Below are 26,827 nucleotides of genomic sequence, written 5' to 3' on the forward strand. Positions count from 1 at the left end.
AATATAATCTTGCTATGGTATTTTAAAACAGAGCGATTATTGATATATTACTGCTTTTTACATAGTAACAATTAATAATTTGGACGACTAATTTATCTGTTATATCCCAATTAGTAGTGTAGGATGGTGCGGGATCGGAAGGTGTGGAGCACGGATCCAAATGGAGAAGTCTGGGCCAGAGGTTTACAATTTGTACTCTCATTTACGATTATTATGTCATTGAGTTTGAATGAGACCGATTTATGCAAGCATGAAACACTGAACTTACCTTGAAAATCCCTATCTCGTCGAATTGATCTTTCTTTCAAAATTTCGTAATTTTTGTAAATTTCTACCTAAACTAATTTATCCCTCAGACGAAAACAAGTTTGGTAAGAAGATGCTAGAGAAGATGGGATGGTCGGATGGGAAGGGTCTCGGGGCTGAATTATCGGGGGAAACCTCGCATGTTAAAGTCAACAAGAGAGCCGTCCATTTAGGTGTGATTTTAGTGACAAGTTAGCTGTAGTTTTAAGTTCGTACTTAGCTCAGATGGATGAAAATATATCCATGTTGTTTTGACCCAGATGTAGGTTTTTTGTACTAATGTTTTAGTCTCACATAGTTCTTCTCTTCAGGACTGGGAGCTGACGCAGGTACCCCCGACCGCTGGACAGAACACATATCTGAGTTCGACGACATCCTCTCCAATCTTAACAGTGCGTTTTTAACGAGCTTGTCATTGCATTGTTGAAGAGGAACTATGTTTTTAATAAATTTATGGTATGCAGTTAAGATCCATTTTCTTACTTCTAACAATTCTTAATTATGTTAGACACGAAGACAGCCAGCGTACCAAATAGTGGCCCAAACAGTGCTGTAACCTCCGAACAGAATAGTGATGTGAACTCTGAACAGGATGAACCAGCAGCGGCAGCAGTAAAAGAGACCAGCGGTAAAAGAAAGAAGCGGAAAAAGGCCAAAGATTTGTAAGTGTTAGCATCTTATCGGTGAAATCCAACCCAAAAGTTTGCATGGCCACTATTTTGATTATTTTTGCTGGTACTTAACATTCCTATGTTTAGGTACACTAAGTTCAAGAAGCACAAGAACTTGGGTTCCCTGTCAAATCAGGACATGGCTCACATCTTTGGCGAAACTAAAAAGGTCAGTACCAGGAAATCTATTTTGCCCTATAAATTGAGCACTTAACCACGTGTATAATTATTGCTTGTAGTTGTAGGGATTGAGAAGTTTGTAAATTGAAATAGATAATTATCACTGGGTCACACCGACATTTTTGCAATTTTTGCAATCTAATTTTTACACGTCCTTCAGGAATCTTCAGAGTCACAAAAAGACGGAGAATCTTCAGCCGGCTTGCCCGTGGAGGGGCTCAAAACCATCACCTCAAAGATGAGCATGGCAGAGTATTTCAACTCCAAGAAAGCGACTAAATCCGACAGCAGCAAAGCTACTGAGGCTACTGAGGCTAATGAGGCTAATGAGGATGCAAGCGGTTTTAAATTCAGTTTTTACAATACTCCAGATAATGTACAAGTACAACCTGTACTACCTGAGGCAGTACTTGACACATGTTCACTTATCGACGGCGTGCACCCTTCGCGTAAGGGATTTGAAACGTGTAGCAAAGAAGGACTGGGTGATTCAAACAGCCAAAGCAAGATTGATTTGAAATTAAAGGTTAAGAAGCGAAAAAGGACGACAAAATAATTTACCACATTTTATTTTATCCTTGGGACTTTTTAACTTAAAGTTAGATTTATAGTTATATTCTTGAATTTGATTTAAACGAAGACTTGGGGAGCGTTTTTACATATAAATATCTACATATCCAAAGAATTTGAGATTGTTCTCATAAATTTTAATTAGTTCTTTTACCATTCTGTCACCTCAAATTTAATGCACTTTTATTCTTCTTGAATTCGTTAAGAATTTCTTGTTGTTAGGGTGTAGGGGTCGTTCACATATTTATATTACAGATGTGTGTAAAACTGATTTCGGAGGAGAAGGGGGTTAAAAATTGTGAATGGTCCTACCGTTGTAGGTTTACAACCTACCAGGACGCGCGCCGAGTTGGACTCGTCGACGGTCCTGATATATGGAACAGATATTTTACGAGTATCACCCGTTAAGTCCTACCGGAGTGGGAATTCAAAATTGGCACTAAATCACCTGACGAGGGTGCTGACTGTTACATGGGGACTTGGAGGACTTCGACGCGCCGCGCGAACTGGCATTCTTCATTCTTGCTTCGTCGATCGTTGGGTTGACATCGTCAATCAACATGGGGACCTCAGGCTATCATGTTCATAAACGCCGAATAGAGATTCGGTGGAATGACAGGCTGAGCGCGACCCAGTAAGCTGACTGCTGCGGGTCGGATATGATAATAACGTTACGCCACTCTCTGGCAAGGAGTAAGCTTGATTCACGATGTCAATCCTTCGCAGCTCGGTGAGGCCCATGAGTGGTGCATCTCGCCGATCTACCGAAGGTTGCGAGAAGAATTATTTAATGCGCGGCGCCGTATATATTGTATATATAGCATAGTAGTGGCAGTGCATCGCGCTACAAAAGGAGTACATACGGTTAATTGACGATTTCAATTCTTCGCAGCTCGGCGAGGCCGAGGCCCAATAGCGCATTTCGCCGATCAAGCGAGATCTGTCGATCTAGCGAGATCTGTCGTTGCATTGCGAGAAGCATAATTGAGTGCGCGGCACAGTAACGCATCTCATTCTCGCTTAATTGACGATGTCAATTCATCTCGGCACAGTATAGCGCATCTCGCTACAAATTCTCGCTACAATACATACGGTTAAACAGTTCCTGTCACTGTTTTTAGTTTATATCTGTTTGTTACGAATGCAATTGATTTGGAACTTCATGAATCGTGAAATGAAAATTTAAAATTACTAAGATTTTCCTTGAAACGAATGGTATAACAGGTTGACGGATATTACTCGTCTAAATTTCTTCGAAGTAGCGCGCGCCTTAACGGTTGATACTCGTAAAATATCTGTTCGGCGCGCGTCTTGTATCACGTGGTGACCCCCACGGTCGCTTCACTATAGTAGCGTCTTCGACGCTACAGGGGGAGCCGCGCACTTCGTGCGCGGCGGGTCATACAACGTATGACAACGCGCGTCCTGGTAGGTTGTAAACCTACAACGCGCGCCGCTTTCTTCTCGATGGCACGTGTTGTAGCGCGATGCGTTACTGTGCCGCGCCGCGCACTCAATGAGGGTTCTCACAGCGATGAGGGTTCTCTGGCTAGATCGGCGAGATGCGCTACTGTGCCGCGCCGCCACGAATTGACATCGTCAATTAATGGCACGTGCTACCACGTAGCGCGCGCCGGGCCAGATAATTAACAATGGTCAATATAACAGGTTGCATCAACAAAATATTGGAGAAATAATTACACAATATAATCGTGGCCGAACTTGAACCGAAAATGCAATCAATTCAATTACAACTACAACTCACATTTCATCATATCTACGAAATAAAACATCTCCACAATTTACCAAAATTAAATAACCCTTTTTACTTCACAGACATGGGATATTTAATTTTATTATTAACCCGTATATCGTTAATATAATACCAGTCGAAAAGTTAGTCGAATCGAGCGTCACCCTGTCTTTTCTTGATACAAGTCGTATACCTCTCTTGGCGGCCGAAGTAAGAGGTGTATCAAGTCTTTCCCCACGCTTTTAGTTTGTCCATATAGTGATTGGCAAGTGATGGATAAACAAGAAGAATTGTATAAAATCTACCCTCATTAATTCACTTGTCGATCATTATCTGGAAAAAAACAAAGGCGGAAAATGGCGGGGTCAACGTTAAATCCGACCGAAGCATCTCGAATTAACGATGTGCACTCTTACTTGAAGTTGACACACATTCGTTTCCTAAAATTCTTACTGTCTGCCCAAAATTTTCATTGCCTGTCTAAAATTTTTGTTGTCCGACTCAAATCTGATACCTTTTATTTTCAGATACCCCTGCATTCTGCATGCTAACAAAATGGCCGCCTAAATTCTAAATTATGATTTGTTAAGTATTCCCAGTATTAATATTACAGTATTAGTATCATTATATGTACCAACAGTGCAGCTAGAAGTAGACTGTGAATAGAATTATTCGTGGTGCGCAGAAGCTTCTAGATTTAGTAACAAAATCTAGTATAAAGCTAGTGAACCGACTCAGCCTCATTTTAAAAGACGAACATTCATAAGTTTATTGAGCTATTAGTTGACATGTAAAACACATGTACAAACGAATTGAATCGAAAAGCGAAGGACTTAAGAGAGATCAATTGTAACTTGCATGGGTATCGGAAACAACTATTAACAATTGTTCTCTAACTGTACGTATAAACGTAAATATTACGCCTTAAACTAACTCTTTGCATAAAAATCAATTTGACCGTGATGTCAACTCCCTAATCTTCGTCTAAAAATGACGGAAAAACATCCTACGCTATGGTATAGTGACGCCCAATCAGTTGACCCACAATTTTGTTCGGAGGAGGGGGATTGCCCCCATAGAAATCAGAATGGAAGAGAATTTCAATTTAGGATGAGGCATCACTATTACAGAAAAGTGTTATATTTCACTAAAGCATGCAAATTGAAAATTCCATCATATCTGTAACATAAAATCACCTAAACAAATACTTCAAATTATATATAATCGGCACATTTCCCGAAAGATCCCAGAAAAACTAGACATCTGAAAAACGATTCAAAACAGAACCCAACGAAATGAGAATTCAAAACAAGCTTTGCAACTTAGCTGACACCTAGCCTTTTTAACACAAAATTAGCGATCGCACACAATGAAGTTAATCATAATGTGTATCAGCAAAAACTTTGATTAATTAAAGTTATCGTTGATTAATTTTTGTGATTCTGTTCACTTTTTCTTTTAGTTTTGGGCAACGTGACAGCTTATCATATTTCAGGAATCTCAACCAGCCAACCCACAAAATTACAAACAAAGAATGATTTAATAATTTTACAGAGAACCGAAATTCAAATCATCCACTCACCAGTCACCACACTCCCTTTCAGCTTAAAACAAATTCCCGCAGTATTTTAATCAAAGAAAATCTTGATATCCGACTAATCAGCTTATCAAAGCCAAAACCCAACTAAGGATTCAGATATGATATCTTGTCATGACAAGCCGTTAGTTTCATTAGGCTGTTCAATGGTAACGTCACGTGAGGGCGATAAAGTCACGTGAGGGCGATGACGTCACGTGAGGGCGATGACGTCACGTGCCCTGGACTGGTAGCACAGCTTCCTAAATCACGGTGAGCTAAATCCCGTATGAGGGAGGCATCCTAAGTGACCGATCTCCCAGAACTATTGAAACTGTTCATCGCTACCTGAAAGTGAAAGTGAAACCGAATATGAAATGAGATAAATTTAAATTCAGTACTATTTTCTTTGGATTTGTCATCGGGAAATCGCACGGCAAAAGTTTCTAGAATATCACTCGCAACTTCCCATGCTGCATAGTAAGCTTCAGCTGAGATTACCCTTGACTTGTACCGCTTGATACTAGGAATGATTTACGTACTCTAGTTCGAGACGCACTCTAGTTCGAGACGCACTCTAGTTCGAGACGCACTCTAGTTCGATACGCACTCTAGTTCGACAACTAAGTTCGCCAGAAACCACCCCTGTCGAACTTCGGTAATCGGTATGACGTGTCAAACTAAAATCCAGTTAGCGTACTCTTGTAGTGATCAATTGTCTCAATCAGCCCCCATTGAGATTACATCACGCATAGTTGAGCATGAAATAAGTCGAAAACAAACGAACGAATAGACTTCAAGTTCGTAAAGGAACGTCGCTTGAGGTCTGAGATTTCGAAACTCTAGTTAGACAGTCGAAGTTCTCTTGTCGAACTATAGTACGTGTCGAACTAGAGTACGTGTCGAACTAGAGTGCGTGTCAAACTAGAGTACGTGTCGAACTAGAGTGCGTGTCGAACTAGAGTGCGTGTCGAACTAGAGTACATGTCGAAGTAGAGTGCGTGTACCACTAGAATTACTATTAGCTGAGAGATTATTTTGACACGTGACCGGTGACAATGACTCTGGGATTAAATTTTTCGATACTGCAAGCAGAATTTTCAACATACCGCCTCTCTATCAGATCTCTGCGCGGATATTTACCGACTAAATTTAGCAATGAATCTTACAACATCACTATTATAAAGTGAAAAGTTTGTACACCAAATCAGCAAACAAAGTAACATAAACAGAATAAATTATAGGATGTTAGATTATTATCCCAAGTAATAGTGTCATGCTAAAATCTAAATTTTGGTTTCCCATTCACCAAGCTACAGTCTACATTTTATATTAAGGTCTACGTGTTGCTGAGTTATAAATATACCAAGTTCTTGTTGATTACTTCAGAGTATTTGAGATCATTCGAATTTTACGCCTCGAAATACAGCTGAGAAAATCATGGCAGACATATTTTGACAAGCTGCAGCAGTACACAGATAGTTTTGCGACAAATTTGACATTCCATTCCAAAAAGACATGTTTACCATTTCAAATGTGTTTCTACATGATTCGTCCGGAGGGTAATTCGTCTTCAACCCAAACGTAACCTAGACAGATTGGAATTAGACATACCTAGGACAACTCAGTGAGTTAAATTCAAAGTTAAACTTTAGATGAGGCGTTTGTCTAAGTTCACATATTGATGAGGCTAAAAATAAACCCCACTCGGACAAAAATTCTTCTTTTGAATGATAGTAATTCGGGTGTTCAAAAGCAAGTTTTTGATGAAGACGCTTGCAAAAAGCGTAAGAAATAAGTTCCAGGATCTTATCCAAATGGATCTCATCCAAATGTACAAATAAATCTGTTTCCGTTTTACAATTACGGTGATGTGGAAATCAAATGTTCACAAAATCGCGGTAAAAATACAGGTTTGCTAAATTATTATACAACCCTCTTATCTTGTTTTTCCCAGTGATCACGTCAAGACACTCCAAATAATTACGGCACAAAAAAATCGAACATAATCTCACACACGATTACTGTAGCCATTGACCATTCAAACCTTACTATGCTTACGGCGCATTCTATTGCGAAGCATTGCTGACAAGGACCAACTAGGAACAGAAGGCTGTTCATTATTCTCGATGTAAGCCAGGGTTTGCTGGAAACACATAAAACTTGAAGTTCAACTATGAAATTATTCTTGGCAGTATTCAAGTAGCACAGCTGCCCGCGGACAGGGTCGAGCTACTCGGATACTGCCTTATTATTTATTCAATTTAGGCAATGATGTTGTTTCATGTCTGTATAATTTAGGTGATAGTACAGATGATCCCAGGTCTCAGTATTAATCGTATAAATGCACCGTCTTCAAAGCGCCAACACATCTTCAACTCCAAGTTAAGATTCTTTCGATATGGACAGTGCTTACGATTACTTAGTTCTGAGCCAGTCTGTTTTTCATTAAAATATCCAATACTTATACATAAAAGCTGTCCATAGTCAACTTCTACAAAAACAACAATTCCCATGTATAATGTATAGTATACATTGTATAATGTATAGTATACATTGTATAATGCATAGTATATATTGTATAATGTAGTACATTGTATAATGTATAGTATACATTGTATAATGTAGTACATTGTATAATGTATAGTATACATTGTATAATGTATACTTAACAACCCCATACAACACACTAACAACTGAGAAGGTAAAGATGGGGAGCAGAAGAGACACGGGGAGCAGAAGAGACACGTACCTTAGAGACGCTGTCGGCTAACTGTCCGATAACCGTGCTCCAGGAAGAGGTACAGGTTGGGGTTATCGTCCCTTTACTCACCAGGTACGCGAACGCCTGCGGAGGAGGGGAAGTGTTACAACAAGACTTTGCTTCTATGCAAGGCAATACTCAATAGTTTAGTCGCGTAATAGGTATTGTCACGTCGCGCAGCTACTAACTTCACAAAGAATAATTTACATGTAAATAAGCAATTCTTGATATCAAGCCCATCTCCTTCCTCGAAAAAATTAGCTAGTTCAGTAAATAATCATCGTCTAATTTATATAAAATTAGCATCAACTAACTAACTAACTAACATATCACTGATTTGAAAGTGAAGACGTTACCTCGCCAAAGTACTGGTAGACGCTATCGAGTTTTTGGAGTCTCTTTGACTCCATTATCTTGTCCAAGTGGTTCTCCTTCTGGAGGGATCCAGATACCATCAGCCAGCTATCTATGGAAGAGTTGCTGCCTCGATAGTTCTGAAAATATTCAGCATCACACTCACGCTTTTGTACGTCGTGCATGATAGCCAATCATTCAATCATTGATATCATTGCAAACTTTTAAATGGAGCCTCAAGAGAAGCCCTTTATAATTTATATCCATTAAATTTATAATTACACAATGCCCCGGTTTATCACATCAGAAAGGGAAAGCTAAGAGGGCAATAGGACCGGGGGGGGGGGGGGGGGGGGGGCGAACCTGTCCAGAGTCTGTACCCTCGCCCTGTTCTGGTGCGTGCTGAGTTTCATGGGGTAGAAAGGTGTTATCGTAGGAGGACCCGTTACTGCTAGCTTCCCCGTTCGTCGCTATGGGAACAGAATTACCGCACGAACCACAGTTACCGTTAACACCTGAAACAGTGGAAACTAAGTATCACACTACATAACCCTGATTAACTGCAGAAGACATAAAATATGGGGGGGGGGGGGGGGGGGGGGGGGGGGCAGTTACCACTTATAATTATACCGTTCAACTGATAGAAAATGGTCCCATTTTTCTATTCCTCACCGTTTGAACTAACACTTCCGGTGCTCTGTCGTGATCTGACACAGTGGGCTCCGTTCTGGCACTTGTCTGTTTCTAACATCAGGGTTGCTGGACTACTGCTCCGTCCTTTCGTCGTCCCTACATGTATATACATGTATATACATTATACATTATACATTATTCATTATACATTATACATTATACATGTATATACAGGTAGAATAGAACGGCTAAAAAACGTTCTACTATTTCATTATTATAAATAAGCTGAGGATTATTCTCACAAAACGTTAATCTGGAAAACTACTGCTAATTTCACATTTTATCCTTCGTTCATGCTGCTAGTTTCAATGAATGCAGAGTTAAAAAGGTGTCATTGTCACTGATTCCAAGAAGCTAATGATAATTTGTCACGCAAACACTTCCTACCTACCGTTATTCTCAGATCCGTTAACTGTCGAAGTGTTGGTATAGGAAGTGATATTAGAACACACAGTGTCAGTGAAACTGTCCACTGAGTTGAACCTCATCATGTTTGTATTGCTCTCTCCTCCTCCTCCCGGAACCGCTTCCTCCGCTCTGAACTGCGTTGTCGAACTGGGGAAAATAAATTTTATCAAAAACATGTTTTTTGTGGTTATTTATTACGGTCAAATTTGTAGCAGGGCTGCTGAAAACGAAGAATCACTAATTGATATCCAGAATTTGAGTATTTAATTCCTGTAATTTGAGTATTTAATTCCTCCGCAAAAAAGTGAACAAGAACAGAACAGCTTACTCTTGGTACTGTCGTATACTAAATTTATCCTCTTTCAAGTACTGCAAGAAGTAGAAACAGAAGAGAAAGACGTCCTCCTGTTTGCTCAGTCTGTCTTCTAACTGATGTCTGCAATTTATTCAATTAATAATAATTAAATAAATAAATAAAGTCGAATTTTATACAGCACTTTATCGGTAAATATTGGAGGTATTTACACTCGGTTATTAACGTTATATCATTGTGATATTTCTATACTAAGTCTCGCTTGAATGTCGAAGCGTGTAATAAATGTTACAATTTATTTTTTACAAAGCTAAGTTGTGTAACTCAGGGCTAATACAAAGGGCGAAACATTCATAAAATAATAAATAAACTTTCTATCCCGATGTAGTAAATGAAAAGAATAGTAAATCAAACTTAAAGATCTCACCCAAATAACATCCAATCGTAGGCGATTGTCAGATATAAAATTTCCTTCGCATCAAGGTTTTGATGGGTGGCACCGTCCTAAAGAAGGTGTAACAGTTAAAAACCAGAAAAATAGCGAAGTTGAATGATTAACTGATTAACTATTTAATTAATTAATTAAACTGATTAACAAATTATAAAACTTACCGCCCAAAGTGATAGTCTGAGGAGGGATGTAAAAAGAGGAGTTCTGTCCCAACCAGATATGCAGTGCAACAATAACCCACCTTCACCTATGAAAATGATCTTAGGTTGATATTTAGTAACTAGTAATCTTAGTTAATAATCCTAAATAAGTAATACTACTATTGAGACTGTGGCTAATCCAGCGGAGAAATGGAATTTATCGAATAAATATTGACTTAAACTGCGCAAACCTTCTCCTAAACATTTAACGAGCAGCATCATGTACGAACTTGTCAGCTCTATTAGGTTCCACTTCTGAAAATTTAAAAAGTTGTTAATGAGATAACGAAGAATTTCCCTGTGTATCAGACCCATGCATGTACACAATAATTTGCTCAGTTAAGTATGGCTGCCAATTTTCCCCATGATTCACTTGAAGACCCTATCATAATCATGACGAACTTAATGAACTTTCATGAGAGTGTATGCATCATCAAGAAAACTTAATACATAATTCATATTAATAAAAACGCGACGTACGTGATGATAATTGTACGTGATATGACGTGACGCGCGCAAGTTCGGCGCGTTATAATATATAACAATGACTACTCGGGATAGCTAAATTATTTCCGCGCGTTACGTGAAATACGTGTTTTTTTTTCTTGCCACAATCAGTACAATATGCTTTGGACAAAAATTGTAAGAGAATGCCACACTTTTTCAGATGCAAAATAGTACAAAAGTTAGTTCATTTCATTCAGTGGATAAAAACGTGCAAATCACCGATAATTTATCTTGTCCGGAGACTACTTAATCATCGTAATTCAAACATAATGTTTCTCTGATTGTAATAAAATAATACATACACAAATTTCGTTTTTTCCTGAGTTTTATCTAGTCAACTGATAACGTGATGTATTTATGTGACACACAAATATAACAAGAATCTAGTAAAACTTCGCAACAAGATTAAAATTGGTTATTAACCAATAGACTTTAAATTGAGCATATGTGTATTGTGAATCTGGGACTAATTGCTGGTGCATTGGATCTAATCTGGTTGATTTAATTTTAATTGTAATGGATTTTATACTCTGTTCAGATTTTGCAGATGAAAAATGTTCCATGTTGTGCAGCTAAATTTGTTTAGTCTAGGTGATCACCGACGCGACATGGATCAAATTAGTGTAATTAGATTTATGCAGTAAACACCGGCCTACTCGATATGCAGACATTACTTAAATAATATTTCAAAGCGTGGCATTTTTACAATATTCAAGAATAAATTAAGTGTGGCTTTTTTATAATTTCCTTACAACTTTGCTAGAACGCCGCTACATGTGTGGTAAGAAGTCTCCAGCATGAATGATGATATTCGGTTAACTGTTAAATAAGATTAGATTTTATAGCATGTATAATGCTCTCGTTAATGTGGGAAATGGCAAAAAGTTAATTCTAGCTATCGTAGCTTCGAGATTTTTGAAGAAGGATGAACATATTTGCCAGACAGTCAAAAAAATAAGCTCAATTGATGGAAATATGCAAGAATATCATGGTTTTAGTGCCTTTCCAAGCATATCAGATGATAGTGGCTGCATTCTGCAATCGACACTGTGTATTTATAATATCAGATAACCCTTACCAAGCTGATCGGACATGTGAATATTCACCAATATTCATCACGTACATCTGGTATTCAAATCGAGTGCATAATAAATACGCGAATAATAAATTGGCACGACGCATGAAATGTTGTGTTCGTTAAACTTGGCGCAGTGCCAGAAGTACTCCATATCACAAAGGTCAAAGTATCAGGTTTCAAAAAGGCAGTGTATTTCTTGTAGCCACTATCTTATAACTTCTACGCATATTGCCAGGTCAAGACAACATTTTTAACATGACAAGTTTCGACATAGGATTGAGGAGTAATTCTGAAATTCAGATATAGAATAAATTAACTTGATTAATTAATTCTAACAGGCCCAACAAGCCTCTCTAAGTATCGATTTTTGCAGCCAAGTTCGCGCATTGTGACCCATATCTGTAACTTATTGAAAAGTTAACTTAATTTAAGAACATATAAGATAACTCATAACTCAATATGGGACTCTTAAAAATATGTGTACATTTCCGTACGTGTTTGGAAACTGTACGTGCTTTATTTAGTTCCTTTCTGAAAGCAATCTTCCGTAGCATTCCCAACATATTTTCAAACTTCAAATTCCTTAACACCCGAAACTCTCTTGGTAATTTGTAGCTCTATAATATAACGTAAGTTCAAATTTGTCACTGGTAAGTTGTGAACGCCACTCAGATACAATTAATTAAGTCCTTAGAAGCCAACCTTTTTTTGTAAGTAAGTTAAAATAGCTATTCATTGTGTGTTACATACGTCGCTGTAAGTAACACACAATATATGTTCAACTATTGTTAACCTAAACGAATGAACCACCTGCCACCTGGTATAGTAAACAATACATAATATAGTAGCTAAATATAAGTATTTTAACTCTAAATATATAACTATGTACGGCAATGTTTCCGTTCAGAATTTAACACTTGCATATTATTCAAATATCTATGATTGTGCTAAGTACATAAATAAAATAAATAAATAAATAAAGTCAATTTTTACAGCACAGCAATATATATCTAAATATCAGATCCTCTGTAATCATAATGTATAAAAAAAGGAGCTTTTCTCTGTGCTGAAGGATGAATCAAGGCAGATCATGGTTCTGTTAGCAGGCCACCCTAGTTATGGACAATACATATATATAAAATAATTAAATTATAATTTTAAAATTGTGTCAAGATTGAACTAAAACATAACTCAGGGTAAAATAGACGTATTCCCTTCGTCAAATTAACTATTTACGATACTAAACTTAAACGAACTCCGGGTAAAATAAACGTAATCCCTTTGTCAAACTTGCTATTTACAATAAGTTAATAAATTAATACGGTTGAAAATTATTTCATATTCAATAACAATGTATCATCAATATAATTGATACAAATGAGGAGCATACATAGCAGTGAGAATTGCACATAACAGGAGGACTGGAGGTATGGAGCAATAATGATTGACAGTGCACCTTTCCACTGATGTTCCTAATTTCCTGTAATAGCTTAATAGGCATGGAAATACTTTGATTGCAGGGGATAGATTGGATTCACTTATGTACTGAGATAACTTAACCGAAATAACATAACTGCCTAGATACATTGGCTAGTGTTGGGTGGGATCATGAATTTATCGTAAGAGTTATCCCCTTGGTAATTCTCATCAGTTAGCACCATATTCATAAGAGTTTCTTTGTATAACTTAGAAAATTTCTTAACGTCGTCACACTCTCTAAGGGACTTTGGTAATATGTTCCAGGCCTTAGTTCCTAGATAGTTAAACTCCTTGTGAGATCTTGATTTAGGAGTATAAAGATTGCAGTTTTCTGCCTCACGTGATCCACCAGAAATATACGAGAATTTCCCGACATGACTTTCACGTATCATATGATGAAAACCTAAGCTTTTAGTAGCTACTTGTGTGTAATTTATATGTATAGCTAACAATTTAAAATATGTACAGCTAAGAACTGTGTTGTAGTAGTATTTATAGATGGTCAAACTTTTTATGGTCCACAGATCATTTCATCATTGAATTAGGTACATGAAAAATGACAATTCGTATATAATATATAGTAAGTTTAACTCGTAAATAACCGTAAACAGAAACTAAAAAACATGACAAAAGCAAAATTAATGATAAAATCATCTCACCTTATAGTCAAGCCAATCCAGTGAAATGTCGTTAACTATGGGTGAATTTGGGAGTTTGAGTTCTGCGTTAACAAAAGCCTGGTCCCAGTCAAAGTGCATGTTTTCCGCACACATCTGTTTTGTCCGGAATTCAGTGAAAAATTCGGTTCCTGAAATGATGAGTTTAGTATGTTTATTAATGAAAAATTACGCAGTTCACAAGCCACAATATTATGCAGTTAAGTTATTATAATATGTAGTTATGTAATATATAGTGTAGTTACTAGTTGCTAGTTATATATTATGATGTAGTACAGTAATTGGCATAGATAGTTGAACTGGCACTGATGAGATAGTATCAAGAAATTACTTTGCAATAATTTTGACTTCCCTCTTTTTAAAATTTTCTGTATTGAGATCTGTGATTTGAGTAGTTGATACTAGATATTAGAGTCAGTTAATAGATAAGTTAGCGTCATGATAGTAGCACGATAAAGTGTACAGTAAAAATGTTGTAAAATATATTAGCCAGCTTTGTCCTCGTCTATCGGTAATTATGCAAAATGTGACTGCGTTATGAATATATATACAAATGTAACACATACTTCGTGAGTCGTGACACACCCATTCTAAAGAATATCATACTTGACATTTTCCTTTCGACAGAACTTATAGCCCTTAAAATTTAAAATATTATGACAGGTGATGTCTCTCAGTATTCTAATATTGAACAACAAGTGATCTAGCTGAGAGTTTAGACTTAATGGAGCAAATACAACTTCAACCTGACTCCGAAACAGAACACGGAATAACTTCCATACCCAGCCCCCACTCCCCAGCCCCCACTCCCCAGCCCCCACTCCCAACTCCCCAGCCCCCACTCCCCACTCCCAACTCCCCAGCCCCCACTCCCAACTCCCCAGCCCCCACTCCCAACTCCCCAGCCCCCACTCCCCAGCCCCCACTCCCCAGCCCCCACTCCCAACTCCCCAGCCCCCACTCCCAACTCCCCAGCCCCCACTCCCCAGCCCCCAGCCCCCACTCCCCAGCCCCCACTCCCCAGCCCCCAGCCCCCACTCCCCAGCCACAAAGCCAAAAGGCCACAAACAAACTGGCCGTTAAACGTTCTTGGTCGGGGTATATAGGCAGTCGATGGGCTGGAGATGTATTTTGAGATTTATGACGTGCACACCCAGACCTTCTGTTCTTATCACACATGAACTATACAACAATACTGCTTGTTGATATTTAAACAAGGATGTGAGCTGCATATTCAACATATCACGTACGATAAATGAAATCGTAACAAAATAGCGGTGCTTTGAACCTGATACTAAATATTTTCTGGCTGCGAAAACTTGTGAATTTTCCAATGGATAAACATGTATTTGGTAGACCCAGAATGAAATTTATCATATTAATATGCTTTGAAAATAAAATAGTGGTTCGTATTTCTATCTCATATTACCCAGGGACAAAAGGAAATCGCGGCATGTACGGAATCGCGATTTTCCCATTATTTGCGACAAATTTTATGTATAGTTTAATGTATAGTCTGTTAAAAATCGCGGTATCGCGATTTTTGGCAAAAATAATCGCGAGATCCTTTTGTCCCTGATATTACCTGGGTAAGGGACTGAGTACAGATCAAAATCACAGTATCTCTTTTCCTTGTCAGCTTTCTCAGAGGAAGTAATACTTAGTCCGAACTTTACCTAATGGGCAATTAAGATTAATAATTAGAAGATTACGTCTCATCATAGATGTTCATCTGGAAAAGATATATATTATATATAATATATATATATATCATAACATACCTATTATATGTATACTGTATTCATGTATAAATTGTATTTATAGTAAGATTACTGAAATAATATCATAGTTTTGTCAAACATACAATCAAAGATTTTAAAAACATTAATTTTTCACAATATGAGATAAAATGCTGTAACGTTGATCATGTAATGTAGTTATTTGTTAATCACTGCACTGGTACGATATAAGAGTTTTACAGGGTGTTGCAAGACTCGTGTCCAAATTTTGAATGGCTCTCAAAATCTAACAAATGAGGCAAACAGTTTATTTTGTTTCAAATCGTAGACAAATTATTACATTTTAAAATACCTTTTTGTTTTCTACCATCATGTCAAATATATGTTTTACTTTCAAGTAGTTCAACAAGTCTTTGTCTGCCTCACGCAACTTGTCGCACGTTTCCCACTCACTAAAGGGTACATTTCACAGATCAGTCAATGCTAATTAAAATTGAGCCGTAATTTCAAGCGCATACACCATTAATATTCTTCAATCCTTGATTTCACGCATTCCATCTTAATATGAAGATTTATAGTGTATATTTTCCTATAAGTATTAAACGTAATTAGTAAATATTAGTAACTATTAGTAATTAGTATTTAGTGATTATTAGTACCTTGAATACTCATCCCAAGTCCCCTGCAACCACTCCATACCAGACCTGCCCAGTATCTCCGCGGTGGTTGCCAGTGTGGCAGACCTACAAACGAACTTGTCTCTGTACACCATCACTGGTGCTGGGAATCGGGACCGGCACCGAGCTAAACGTGCCTTGTGGATCAGACCGTTCACTTCTTGAGCCATCTCGACAGGAGCACTGGGATTATTATACTGTTAATATAGTTTTACCGTGGAATGATTTTAAACAGTTTTAACATTTTTGAATACAAAATTCTAGAAAAAAACGAGGAAGTGGCAAAGTAGAAAAATGGAAGTTCTAATTTCTATCTCTTACCACTCTTTGTAAGTGGTAGGTATGATAAGATGTCTGGGATAATGACCACACAACTCTCCTCCCTGGTTGCTGAGCATCTCGACATTGTAATCCTTCAAGAAGAGCCGCTTACACTGCGCTTCTACTCTGTCGATCATGGGATCAACAAGCGTTGTGTGGTATTGGATCTGCGAGTACTGATCCACAAGCCAGGGTATATTCAACTCCTCGTCACTTCCCTCCATTGCTTTACTTGCAGCTAGGGCTGCTAATATCCTTCTCTAGATCCTACAATTTTGACACATTTCAATGAGAAAAGACAATTTTTTGAGAAAAGACAATTTTATTATTTATCGCTAATTTATTACACAATCAATCAATAAATATACATCCGAATGAATTATTCCCAACTAAATGTTGGCGCTAGGTGTTATAATCCCTCTAAAGATGTTAGGACAAATAAATAAAACAGAGCTTGTTATCATATAGCTCTTGTCGTCAAAAATGCAGATTCTTCTTTTTAATTAAATACCAAACCCTCCCATCTCCATATCCTATATGCCTCTTGAGACCGAGTACTCAGATGACATCAACTTCAACAACCCATGTCTAGAGACCTTTAAAAAGCTCTTCCTCATAGCCAAATCTGTCAAGAAAACAACAATTTTATTTAGTATCAATTAAAGCAGACAAAAATATATTTTATATATATATAACTAGCACGAACTTTAGATCAGATATCAAAAATGCAGATTCTTCTGTGTTCGGAGAATATAATCTGTTCATCAATACGAGTAAAACCGAGTATGTTCACTTCTATTTGGCGGACCCAAAACCTTAGAAAAAAGAGAAAGTTGTTGTGGGAACTGCCTACAGGGGCAAGGAACCATGGAGAACACACAAGACCTTATGCTCTCTTATGTGCAGCGAGAAAGACATCAAGCATCGTTGTATACTTGGCAACGTTGCTTTCAGAAAATTTGAGAATATCTGGCTGAAGAAAACAAAAATATCACTTAGTCATAAGCTCAGAATATACAAAGCTCAAGTCGTTTCCATCATCTTGTATAATTGCAACTCCTGGGCTGCCCCTGCAGCATCCTTCAAGTACCTTGATGTAACTCACAAGAGACACCTACACACCATTCTCAACATCAAATGGCCTACCAGATTCATCACCAACTCAGACCTGTACAAAAATAGTGACACCACTCCCCTACCTGAACGTGTAATCGCCTTTCGATGGTGTATGCTTGGACACATCCTTGGAGGAATGGAAGACTCTCCAGCCTATTTTTCAATCTTATTTGCTATTAATCCTGAGACTGACGTAACTTTTAAAGGGAGGCTTGGTAAACCTTGTCTAAATTTATTTGATTAGAAATGACCTAAAACGAAAGAAAATGTTATATTCTCTACGTTCAATTTCAGATTTTGGAGATTTGAGAGCCATTGTATTGCTCTTGATAGAGTTACATGGAAGTTTTTTGAGAAAATTTAGTTTTATATTTTGAGGACCTTTTTATTTTTTGGGACAGCTACCAATAAAGTTTTTAGAATTGCTGTTTTCAGATATTTTGAACTTTGATATGGTTTATAATAATAAATTATTAAAGTTTCAAAGCATACACACTACCACACACACACTAGTGAAACAAATTTTTAGTGAAACAAATTTAAAATTTTAACCTTTATTTTACAATCATAATATTATAATATTTATAAGCCTCCGTTTTGAAAGTTTTAAATTGTAATATATCCACATTTATATTTAAAATTCAATTTTATGTATAAATCAATAACTGGCCGCCAAAGCCGCGCATTCTTCAAGAAAACAACAATTCAAAGAAAACAACAATTTTATTTAGTATCAGTTAAAGCAGACAAAAACATATTTTATAAATATAACTAGTGCAAACTTTAGACCATATATCTTAGGGGACTTGGAGTAGCAAGAGAGTGACCAGAAAGTATATGTATACTTTTACCAAAAATACGTCGAAATGAATCCAGGGTGATACAGGATCTGAGAGTGCAGACCATAAAGTTTACGCACCCACCCTTGCCTCCTGAATTCTTGGTTGGATAGACAAATATGCAAAATTGGTCGTTTATACTCCAAGTCCCTTTGTTAATAGAAGTAGTATTATTTATGTCTGGAGTTAGCTTCATTCAATAATAACAATATCAATATAATCAATATTAATATCAATATCAGACTAAACTATCAAATAAATAAATTATCAAATATCAATTATTAATTCACTCTGATTAAAAAGTTATAAATTAGGATATCTAATATTTAAGAATTACAACTACAAGTTGTTAAAAACGCCCAAAATAGATCTGAGATATTTTCAGTCTGTAGTACAATAATGATAGCAATAGTTTAAATTATGTGCCGCTGCAATTAGATTAAATTACTGTAACTTAAAATTGTTTGGAGTCCAAGTATCTTTCAAGTCAGCAGCCTGTGATTGTATTAATAGTGCTTTCGTTCTCAATTTTATCAGGTTAATGGAAGTTTCTAGACAATTGCTTGAAGTTAAAATTTTTTTATGAACAGTGTTCCAAAGCTTGGCTGCATTAAACAAAAAGGTATTTGATTTATTTAGAAGAATAACCGTTAGACTCGTTGCACGGTTTGAAATGTTGATCGCCTCTTGAAAACAGGATTAACTTGTTTATAGGTATACGACATGACAAAGTAAATTTAAAACTATCCGTGCTTTTTAAAATATAAATTATAATTATACCTAAATCTTGTAGCGCGATGCACTACTGGGCCGCGCCGCGCATCTTCTCGCGGAAACCACAGATGCAGATCTGATCGGCGAGATTGACATCGTGAATCAAACCTAAATCCAAAGCCAGCTAACCAGCTTTGTAAAATTTATTATTAGATCATATTAATATATCGTCAATTCTAAATATTTACAATGCAATATTTCATTAATTGTTAATTAATCTATAAACAATGAACAAGCGTACTCCAGCCCCTACACGCAGCTACTCACTACTGTGCCGCGCGCGCAGAGCTGCGATGCAATGAAATGACATCGTCAAACTCAATTAATTCTTATGTGTTATTATTTGACATACGCTGTAACCCCTTTTGAGCGCGCCGGCGTGCACGCTTCGCGTGCACGAGAGGTATACAACGTGTAGCAAGTTATTATATGCGGCGCGGCCCACACGCGTATTATTTTATACTTTTTGCTTTCTAATAAATATCGTGTCAATGTGTACGTCTAAGTGTAGGTAGTGCGCCATCGACAGTGAGCCGCGCGTGCCGACTGTAGGATGGTTTTTTATCGCTAATTTCGGGCAGTACAATTTTCTTCAAACAAATAGATATTGAGTATTCTTCCCGACCTCCGATTGCTACAAAAATTGGTAAGCTTACTCATAGACTTACAAGGAAAGTGTCCAAAAAATTTAAAGCATATCCAACCATCAGACATTATGTTACAGCTAAAAGCAGCGTATTTTGCCCCATACCATTTTGATCACTATATCAACTCCGATATCCACCAAATTTTTTGGACAGTTGTGAAAGCCTTATTGGAAGGTCGTCGCGAATTTTCAGAATGATCCCATTCAAGGAACTGAAGATTTATCCAAATAATACGACAAAAATCAACGCGCAACGAATTTGGTCAAATTTGGTCAAATTACGCGACTTTTACAGCTACTTTTGCTCCAAAACACAAAAGCCGCGCACCATCAAATATGGCACCAAGGTGAAACTCACTAATCATTCCAAAAAGGTATGACAAATTTGGTACTGTGAAAATTCTCACAGTCTCTAGAAAACAATGGTACAAAAATTTTTTAAATCCGAGCAAGTTTATTTTTATCGTGCACCCCCTACTAAGTGTTCATGTTTTGTGTAAACTGAATCCAATTGAGACTAGTGTTGACAGATGTTACTCGTCTAAATTTCTTCGAAGTAGCGCGCGCCGCTTTCTTCTCGAAATGGCCCGATAGCACTGTTAGATAGGGGTATAGTGAATTGAGGGTGAACAGGTTTGCAATATCTCACGGCCTGTATTATGGTAATTTATAGAATAGTTTTAGTTTTACTGAAAGACTGGTAGTCGATCTAGACTGGTAGTCAGATAAGTTTTGAAGTCTTTATCAATAGGGTTGCAATGTCCCACGGCGTGAAGCTGTAGTTAGTATTTTAAGTCTTCGTAAATTAGTAGTTATTTAGAGTTGTGAAGTTCCCGGTGGGAAAAGCAGTGGCTTAAAGATTGTTAAAGTTTCAAATTTATTAGAGCTTATAGTTAAAAGAATACTTACAATTATTTTAACAGCATTGATTTTTGATTATTGTGTTGACAAACTAGCCGAGGTGTTACAAGAGTGCCATGAGAACCAGCTCAGCCTTCAACTCCCCAAAGACCTGTCAACCAGCACGCTACAAAAAGGGAAGCTCGCCTTCCGCCTTCCGCCTTTCGCCTTCTGCATTCACCTGTTCCTATCATGGCCCGGGGTCTTGCTCTGCTGTATCCGTTCTCTCTCCACATGTTACTCATTTCTATTATAGATTCCTCGCACTACTAGTACTACCTGTTCCCGATAGATCCTTCCAGAATTAGGCTATGGAGTTCCTTTCCTGAGGCAATATGACGGTGATACCCACCCCACTTGCTCTGCCTGTCCTCACCTAAGCTCCACCAGTCGCATTGCTTTATTGATTCCCCCCTCCTTCCTCGAGAACCGTTCGTCACTATGTTAGATCCTCGAGATGACCATGCAAGATGGTTCAGTTCTAGTTGACATTCCACTATATGAAAAGGCCAGATCGCCACTTTATATTCTTATTCCTTGAGAGAGAGAGAACCGGAACAGCGACCTCGTGAATCATCCTATTTAATCGCTTCACCCTCGCCACATTCGCTACTACTTCAATTATTGGGGTAAATGGACATTAAGACTAAGTTATGAGATATGAGAGATAAATTAATATTGTAGTCCTATTTAACCCTATTATTTTACAACCCTTTATTAACTTGTTTTAATTGGTTATCTTCCAGATATAAATTCACATAAAATTCTGAAGTCCATAATTACAATAGAAATTACTGTCCAAAAATGTATCTGTACAAAGAGAGTTTGGGCTGGGACTACTTCCCCGAGAGAGTCTCAAACCGGAAGACTTCCATAACATCGGAACTTGAATTTCCATACTCTAGTTAAAAGGAGCCCATTATACGTAGTTAATTTAATACCATCACAAAGTAATGAAATATAATAAATAAATAATCTCTAGAAGTCATGGAAAATTGGAGCATTAAATAGGCCGTTAAGTAAGTTGTCGTGCTGAAACCCGAAATAGCCGCTTAACAATGTAGCCCTAATGCGGCTCTCTCTGTACAAAATTTTGTAGCAAAATTTTCAAAAAATCTGGAAGAGACACCAAACCTTAGTTTGCTTGTTTTTATAGTGCACCGTTAGTGCAATTTATTTATTTACATTGATATTAGTTGTTGCAGCCATCGCCATAAAATGATGAAGTCACAACAGAGAAGTAGGTAGAAGAGATAAAGAAGTGATGTAATTATAATGAGAAGTAAGAGAAGAAGATGTTAAAGAGAAAAAGTGATATATTATAGGAAATATACGGCCGTATAATTAGATAAAGATAGGAATGATGCGAGAGATGTATGATGTTACGAGATAATGAGATTATGCTATTATGAGATTTTGAAATGTGAGACAAGTATATTATGGGGAGATATATCAAACTGCAGTATAAATTATTAGCCGGCTAAGGGATACGGGGTTCAGAAGATGTTGTGAAGTTTATTGGGAGGAGGTGCTATAATGGTTGTTGACAAGGTGTTAGTTTTAATTAGTAGATGGGCTTCTTATCTGTTATTTGAGTGTTGTGATACCTCCAAAAGAGCTCTTGGTGGTTAGAAACACTTCAGATTCAGTACGACCCTTCGAACTTTGAAACTAAGATTGGCAACATGATTTAGCGTAATAGGGTATGCGGACGTGAAGAAGAGAAGATATGATACAGAGGGAGATTTGATAAAGGGTTTGTTGTTTAAAAAATAAAGATGATTTAGCGTAATAGGGTATGCGGACGTGAAGAAGAGAAGATATTTGAATTATGATGATACAGAGGGAGATTTGATAAAGGGTTTGTTGTTTAAAAAATAAAGATGATTTAGTGCAATAGGGTATGCGGACGTGAAGAAGAAGGGAAGATATTTTAAATGAAGTAGATACGTAGAGAAGTGATTTGATATAGAAGTGATGTTGTTAAAGTTGGCATGGTGGAATCATGCTGGGAAATAAGGGATTGGGAAGAGGGATGAGCTCCTTATAATCCCAGTCCTTAACAGGGGGAGGCGGATCCGCAAGGATCCGGGGACACGTTAAACATTTCTATAGTGCTGGAGAGGAAACTGAAGGCTCCCGTGTCTAACGAAGTGTGAATTAACACACTGCCTTGGTACCCTCTAGTCGGCCGTGTTTTCGGGCTACCTGGTGTTCAGTACCTGGAGCTTGTCACCCCCAGGACTGGAGATACGTCCCCAGGCAAGTGGAACACGGTGGTACGTGGACGACAGTCCACACCTAGCTAGTATCTTATCTTTTTGAACCCCACAAAGGTGGAAAATTACCCAGAAAGGGAGTAAATAAAAATTTGGAAGATAAGATCTAGTGAACAGGCAAGGCAAGAGAAAACGGTCAAAGTTCATAGTTGTGACAGCTAAGTCCTCTATGGATAAGACCGTCGGTGGAACCTAGGAGTGCCAATCCCACTTACTGGTCATCCATCGCTACAGACTGGGTCCCTTGCCGGTAGGTTCACATATGCGTAACATCCTTTTATGTAAAAGGTTGCGTGATCTGCTCAATGTACAGTCGGGCCTACATAAGCTAAAAGCGACTTGGTCTTTATGATCGTCCAGTTAGTAAGCGAATGTAGCTGTTGTGATCGAGGGGATTAAAAAGTGAACCTCGGGAAGCAATGGGCAGTTCTTTAAACTGCGGAAATGGGGTCAGCTCAGACTGCGCCTGGTTACACATAATGATTAAGTAAGAATAAATAAGTAAGTAAGGGTGCATAAAATGAAAGTTATGATTGAGTTGAAGAAGTTGAAATGTGACAGGAGGTCGAAGACCAGAAGTGACAAATTTTGTTGAAGTTGGAGTAATTTACGTTGTGAAATATGGCTGGTGGCTGCACATTAATTACTGCATTAGGCATTTATAGATTTATGAAGAAATATGTAAGTACTACTAAGATTATTTTTATTCTCCGCAGAATACCGAAAAAGTTACGAACAAGTTGAGAGAACTTACAAGGTCAGATGTTGTAGCGATAATAAATAAATTAGAAACATTGCCCTTTGTAGCAGCAAATCCTTTTGCACTGTGTTAGAATTGTTTATGCTGTGTGAAGTAGTACCGTCGGCTGATCGAAGTATAGCCGCTTAGTAGTATCATATTTAAAAAAAGTCAAGTAGTTTAGATAAGAGTTGTAGTATTCGAATTAAGAAGTATGTATTATTGATTAAGTAATTGCGTGAATTAAAGATATAAACGGCTGATCGAAGAATAGCCAATGTAGAGTTTCGTATTTTAATTTTTTTTTAAAAGTTTATTTTGTCGTGCTTTTGTGAGAAAATGTGCTATAGAAATTTTATCGATCATAACATGTAATTGTAGAATCATTATAGTATGGTTTAATGTATAAAAAAAAAGATAAAAAAGAGTAAAAAAATAATAATAATAATAATAAAGATAAGTAAGTAAGAAGATAAAAAGTAGAATGGTCGAAATTTTATTTTAATTATTTCTTAAGTTATGAAGTATACACTATGTGAGTGAGCTTAAACAGTCGAGACCTCCTATTTCTATAAAGATCCGATATAATAATAACATAAACGATAATAACATTAACACTATAAATTGATAACAAGCTTAAATTATAAATTTTGTTTTAACGTGTATTGTGACACGGTGGTCTCTCTATCGGGAGGAGTACAGACTTTTAATTGTTGTGCTGTAATTACCGCTGAAGTAGAGTTATGTGAAAAAAACCTTGAGGAGAGACACTTTATAATTTTAATTTAAGTTGCCTATTAGCTGTTTGTAAGGGAATGATCCGATAAATGTATTTGATTAATATTAATTACTTATTAAACAATTTAAAAATTATTAGAAAATTTAACAAACGAAAAGTATTATCTAAATGTACCGAGATGGAAGTATTTAAGAGGACATTACCATGAGGTACACGTTAACGAAGACTATAAGTATAGAGAAGTGTATACCTCCACTGAACATCATATTCCGCACTGTTCTCTCTAAACTCAGTACACCAGAATAGGCACTACAATTACAACGACTTTACTTTTAAATATTAACTTATGGTAATTCAAATGTTTGTTTGTACGATTATATTTAATTTTGTTGGTTGTGCGCGAGAAATTCGATAGGTCTTTAAATTAACGATTTTTTACCATAAGAACGGGCATACCTTATTACTAATAGTTCTTTTGGAAATTTTTTAAAAGAAAAAGAAGAAGGTTGTAGATTTATCATTTTCTTTAAAGTATAGATAGTTTTGCTTTGACGTGGTCGTCATTAATTTTCGATCGGGGAGATGTTAGATAGGGGTATAGTGAATTGAGGGTGAACAGGTTTGCAATATCTCACGGCCTGTATTATGGTAATTTATAGAATAGTTTTAGTTTTACTGAAAGACTGGTAGTCGATCTAGACTGGTAGTCAGATAAGTTTTGAAGTCTTTATCAATAGGGTTGCAATGTCCCACGGCGTGAAGCTGTAGTTAGTATTTTAAGTCTTCGTAAATTAGTAGTTATTTAGAGTTGTGAAGTTCCCGGTGGGAAAAGCAGTGGCTTAAAGATTGTTAAAGTTTCAAATTTATTAGAGCTTATAGTTAAAAGAATACTTACAATTATTTTAACAGCATTGATTTTTGATTATTGTGTTGACAAACTAGCCGAGGTGTTACAAGAGTGCCATGAGAACCAGCTCAGCCTTCAACTCCCCAAAGACCTGTCAACCAGCACGCTACAAAAAGGGAAGCTCGCCTTCCGCCTTCCGCCTTTCGCCTTCTGCATTCACCTGTTCCTATCATGGCCCGGGGTCTTGCTCTGCTGTATCCGTTCTCTCTCCACATGTTACTCATTTCTATTATAGATTCCTCGCACTACTAGTACTACCTGTTCCCGATAGATCCTTCCAGAATTAGGCTATGGAGTTCCTTTCCTGAGGCAATATGACGGTGATACCCACCCCACTTGCTCTGCCTGTCCTCACCTAAGCTCCACCAGTCGCATTGCTTTATTGATTCCCCCCTCCTTCCTCGAGAACCGTTCGTCACTATGTTAGATCCTCGAGATGACCATGCAAGATGGTTCAGTTCTAGTTGACATTCCACTATATGAAAAGGCCAGATCGCCACTTTATATTCTTATTCCTTGAGAGAGAGAGAACCGGAACAGCAACCTCGTGAATCATCCTATTTAATCGCTTCACCCTCGCCACATTCGCTACTACTTCAATTATTGGGGTAAATGGACATTAAGACTAAGTTATGAGATATGAGAGATAAATTAATATTGTAGTCCTATTTAACCCTATTATTTTACAACCCTTTATTAACTTGTTTTAATTGGTTATCTATATCTTCCAGATATAAATTCACATAAAATTCTGAAGTCCATAATTACAATAGAAATTACTGTCCAAAAATGTATCTGTACAAAGAGAGTTTGGGCTGGGACTACTTCCCCGAGAGAGTCTCAAACCGGAAGACTTCCATAACATCGGAACTTGAATTTCCATACTCTAGTTAAAAGGAGCCCATTATACGTAGTTAATTTAATACCATCACAAAGTAATGAAATATAATAAATAAATAATCTCTAGAAGTCATGGAAAATTGGAGCATTAAATAGGCCGTTAAGTAAGTTGTCGTGCTGAAACCCGAGTACGCCAGTTAACAAGCACATGCTACGAAGTAGCGCGCGCCGGGCCAGATTTGCTCTAACCAGAGCCCTAGCCTCTCGCTTGCAGTAGCGCGCGACTTGTAAAACAAGCGCGTCACGCAGTACGCGTAGACACATGGCTATG

The 26,827-nt window shown here is 37.3% G+C and overlaps 2 protein-coding genes and 1 long non-coding RNA gene across 7 annotated transcripts in view; 2 read left to right on the top strand and 1 right to left on the bottom strand.

Moving 5' to 3' along the window:
- Window positions 1–117: 117 nt before the first annotated feature.
- On the top strand, window positions 118–1,857 carry LOC134819397 (PIN2/TERF1-interacting telomerase inhibitor 1-like). Its single transcript, XM_063829337.1, has 6 exons — window positions 118–181; window positions 357–479; window positions 618–698; window positions 815–968; window positions 1,065–1,146; window positions 1,318–1,857. The coding sequence occupies exons 1-6, from the start codon at window positions 124–126 to the stop codon at window positions 1,711–1,713; spliced, it is 894 nt and encodes a 297-aa protein (XP_063685407.1). The 5' UTR covers window positions 118–123; the 3' UTR covers window positions 1,714–1,857.
- Window positions 1,858–3,434: 1,577 nt separating this feature from the next.
- LOC134819377 (myotubularin-related protein 14-like) overlaps window positions 3,435–26,827 on the bottom strand; it is a 78,642-nt gene continuing 55,249 nt past the window's right edge. Inside the window, exons 1-16 of one of the 5 annotated variants that reach the window (XM_063829310.1) lie at window positions 16,718–16,986; window positions 16,379–16,579; window positions 16,072–16,171; window positions 15,566–15,656; window positions 13,963–14,111; window positions 10,431–10,494; window positions 10,201–10,286; window positions 10,016–10,092; window positions 9,604–9,711; window positions 9,259–9,422; window positions 8,847–8,963; window positions 8,538–8,689; window positions 8,177–8,314; window positions 7,809–7,904; window positions 6,583–6,645; window positions 3,435–5,404 (exon numbers count right to left, since the gene is read on the bottom strand). In XM_063829310.1, coding sequence (XP_063685380.1) covers window positions 5,360–5,404; window positions 6,583–6,645; window positions 7,809–7,904; window positions 8,177–8,314; window positions 8,538–8,689; window positions 8,847–8,963; window positions 9,259–9,422; window positions 9,604–9,711; window positions 10,016–10,092; window positions 10,201–10,286; window positions 10,431–10,494; window positions 13,963–14,111; window positions 15,566–15,656; window positions 16,072–16,171; window positions 16,379–16,579; window positions 16,718–16,941 — 1,875 coding nt within the window. In that variant the 5' untranslated portion in view covers window positions 16,942–16,986 and the 3' untranslated portion in view covers window positions 3,435–5,359. Of the gene's footprint in view, window positions 5,405–5,649; window positions 6,646–6,739; window positions 7,203–7,808; window positions 7,905–8,176; window positions 8,315–8,537; window positions 8,690–8,846; window positions 8,964–9,258; window positions 9,423–9,603; window positions 9,712–10,015; window positions 10,093–10,200; window positions 10,287–10,430; window positions 10,495–13,962; window positions 14,112–15,565; window positions 15,657–16,071; window positions 16,172–16,378; window positions 16,580–16,717; window positions 16,987–26,827 lie in introns of those variants that run through there. The other 4 variants (XM_063829314.1, XM_063829309.1, XM_063829313.1 and 1 more) reach the window with 4 other exon arrangements.
- Window positions 20,915–26,351, top strand: LOC134819418 (uncharacterized). The gene is made up of 3 exons (XR_010160757.1): window positions 20,915–21,621; window positions 23,988–24,401; window positions 24,713–26,351. It is a non-coding gene; the product is annotated as an uncharacterized LOC134819418 (long non-coding RNA).

This window comes from Bolinopsis microptera, chromosome 8 (genome assembly GCF_026151205.1).
Source record: "Bolinopsis microptera isolate Bmic1 chromosome 8, MBARI_Bmic_1.0, whole genome shotgun sequence".
Classification (NCBI taxonomy): domain Eukaryota; kingdom Metazoa; phylum Ctenophora; class Tentaculata; order Lobata; family Bolinopsidae; genus Bolinopsis; species Bolinopsis microptera.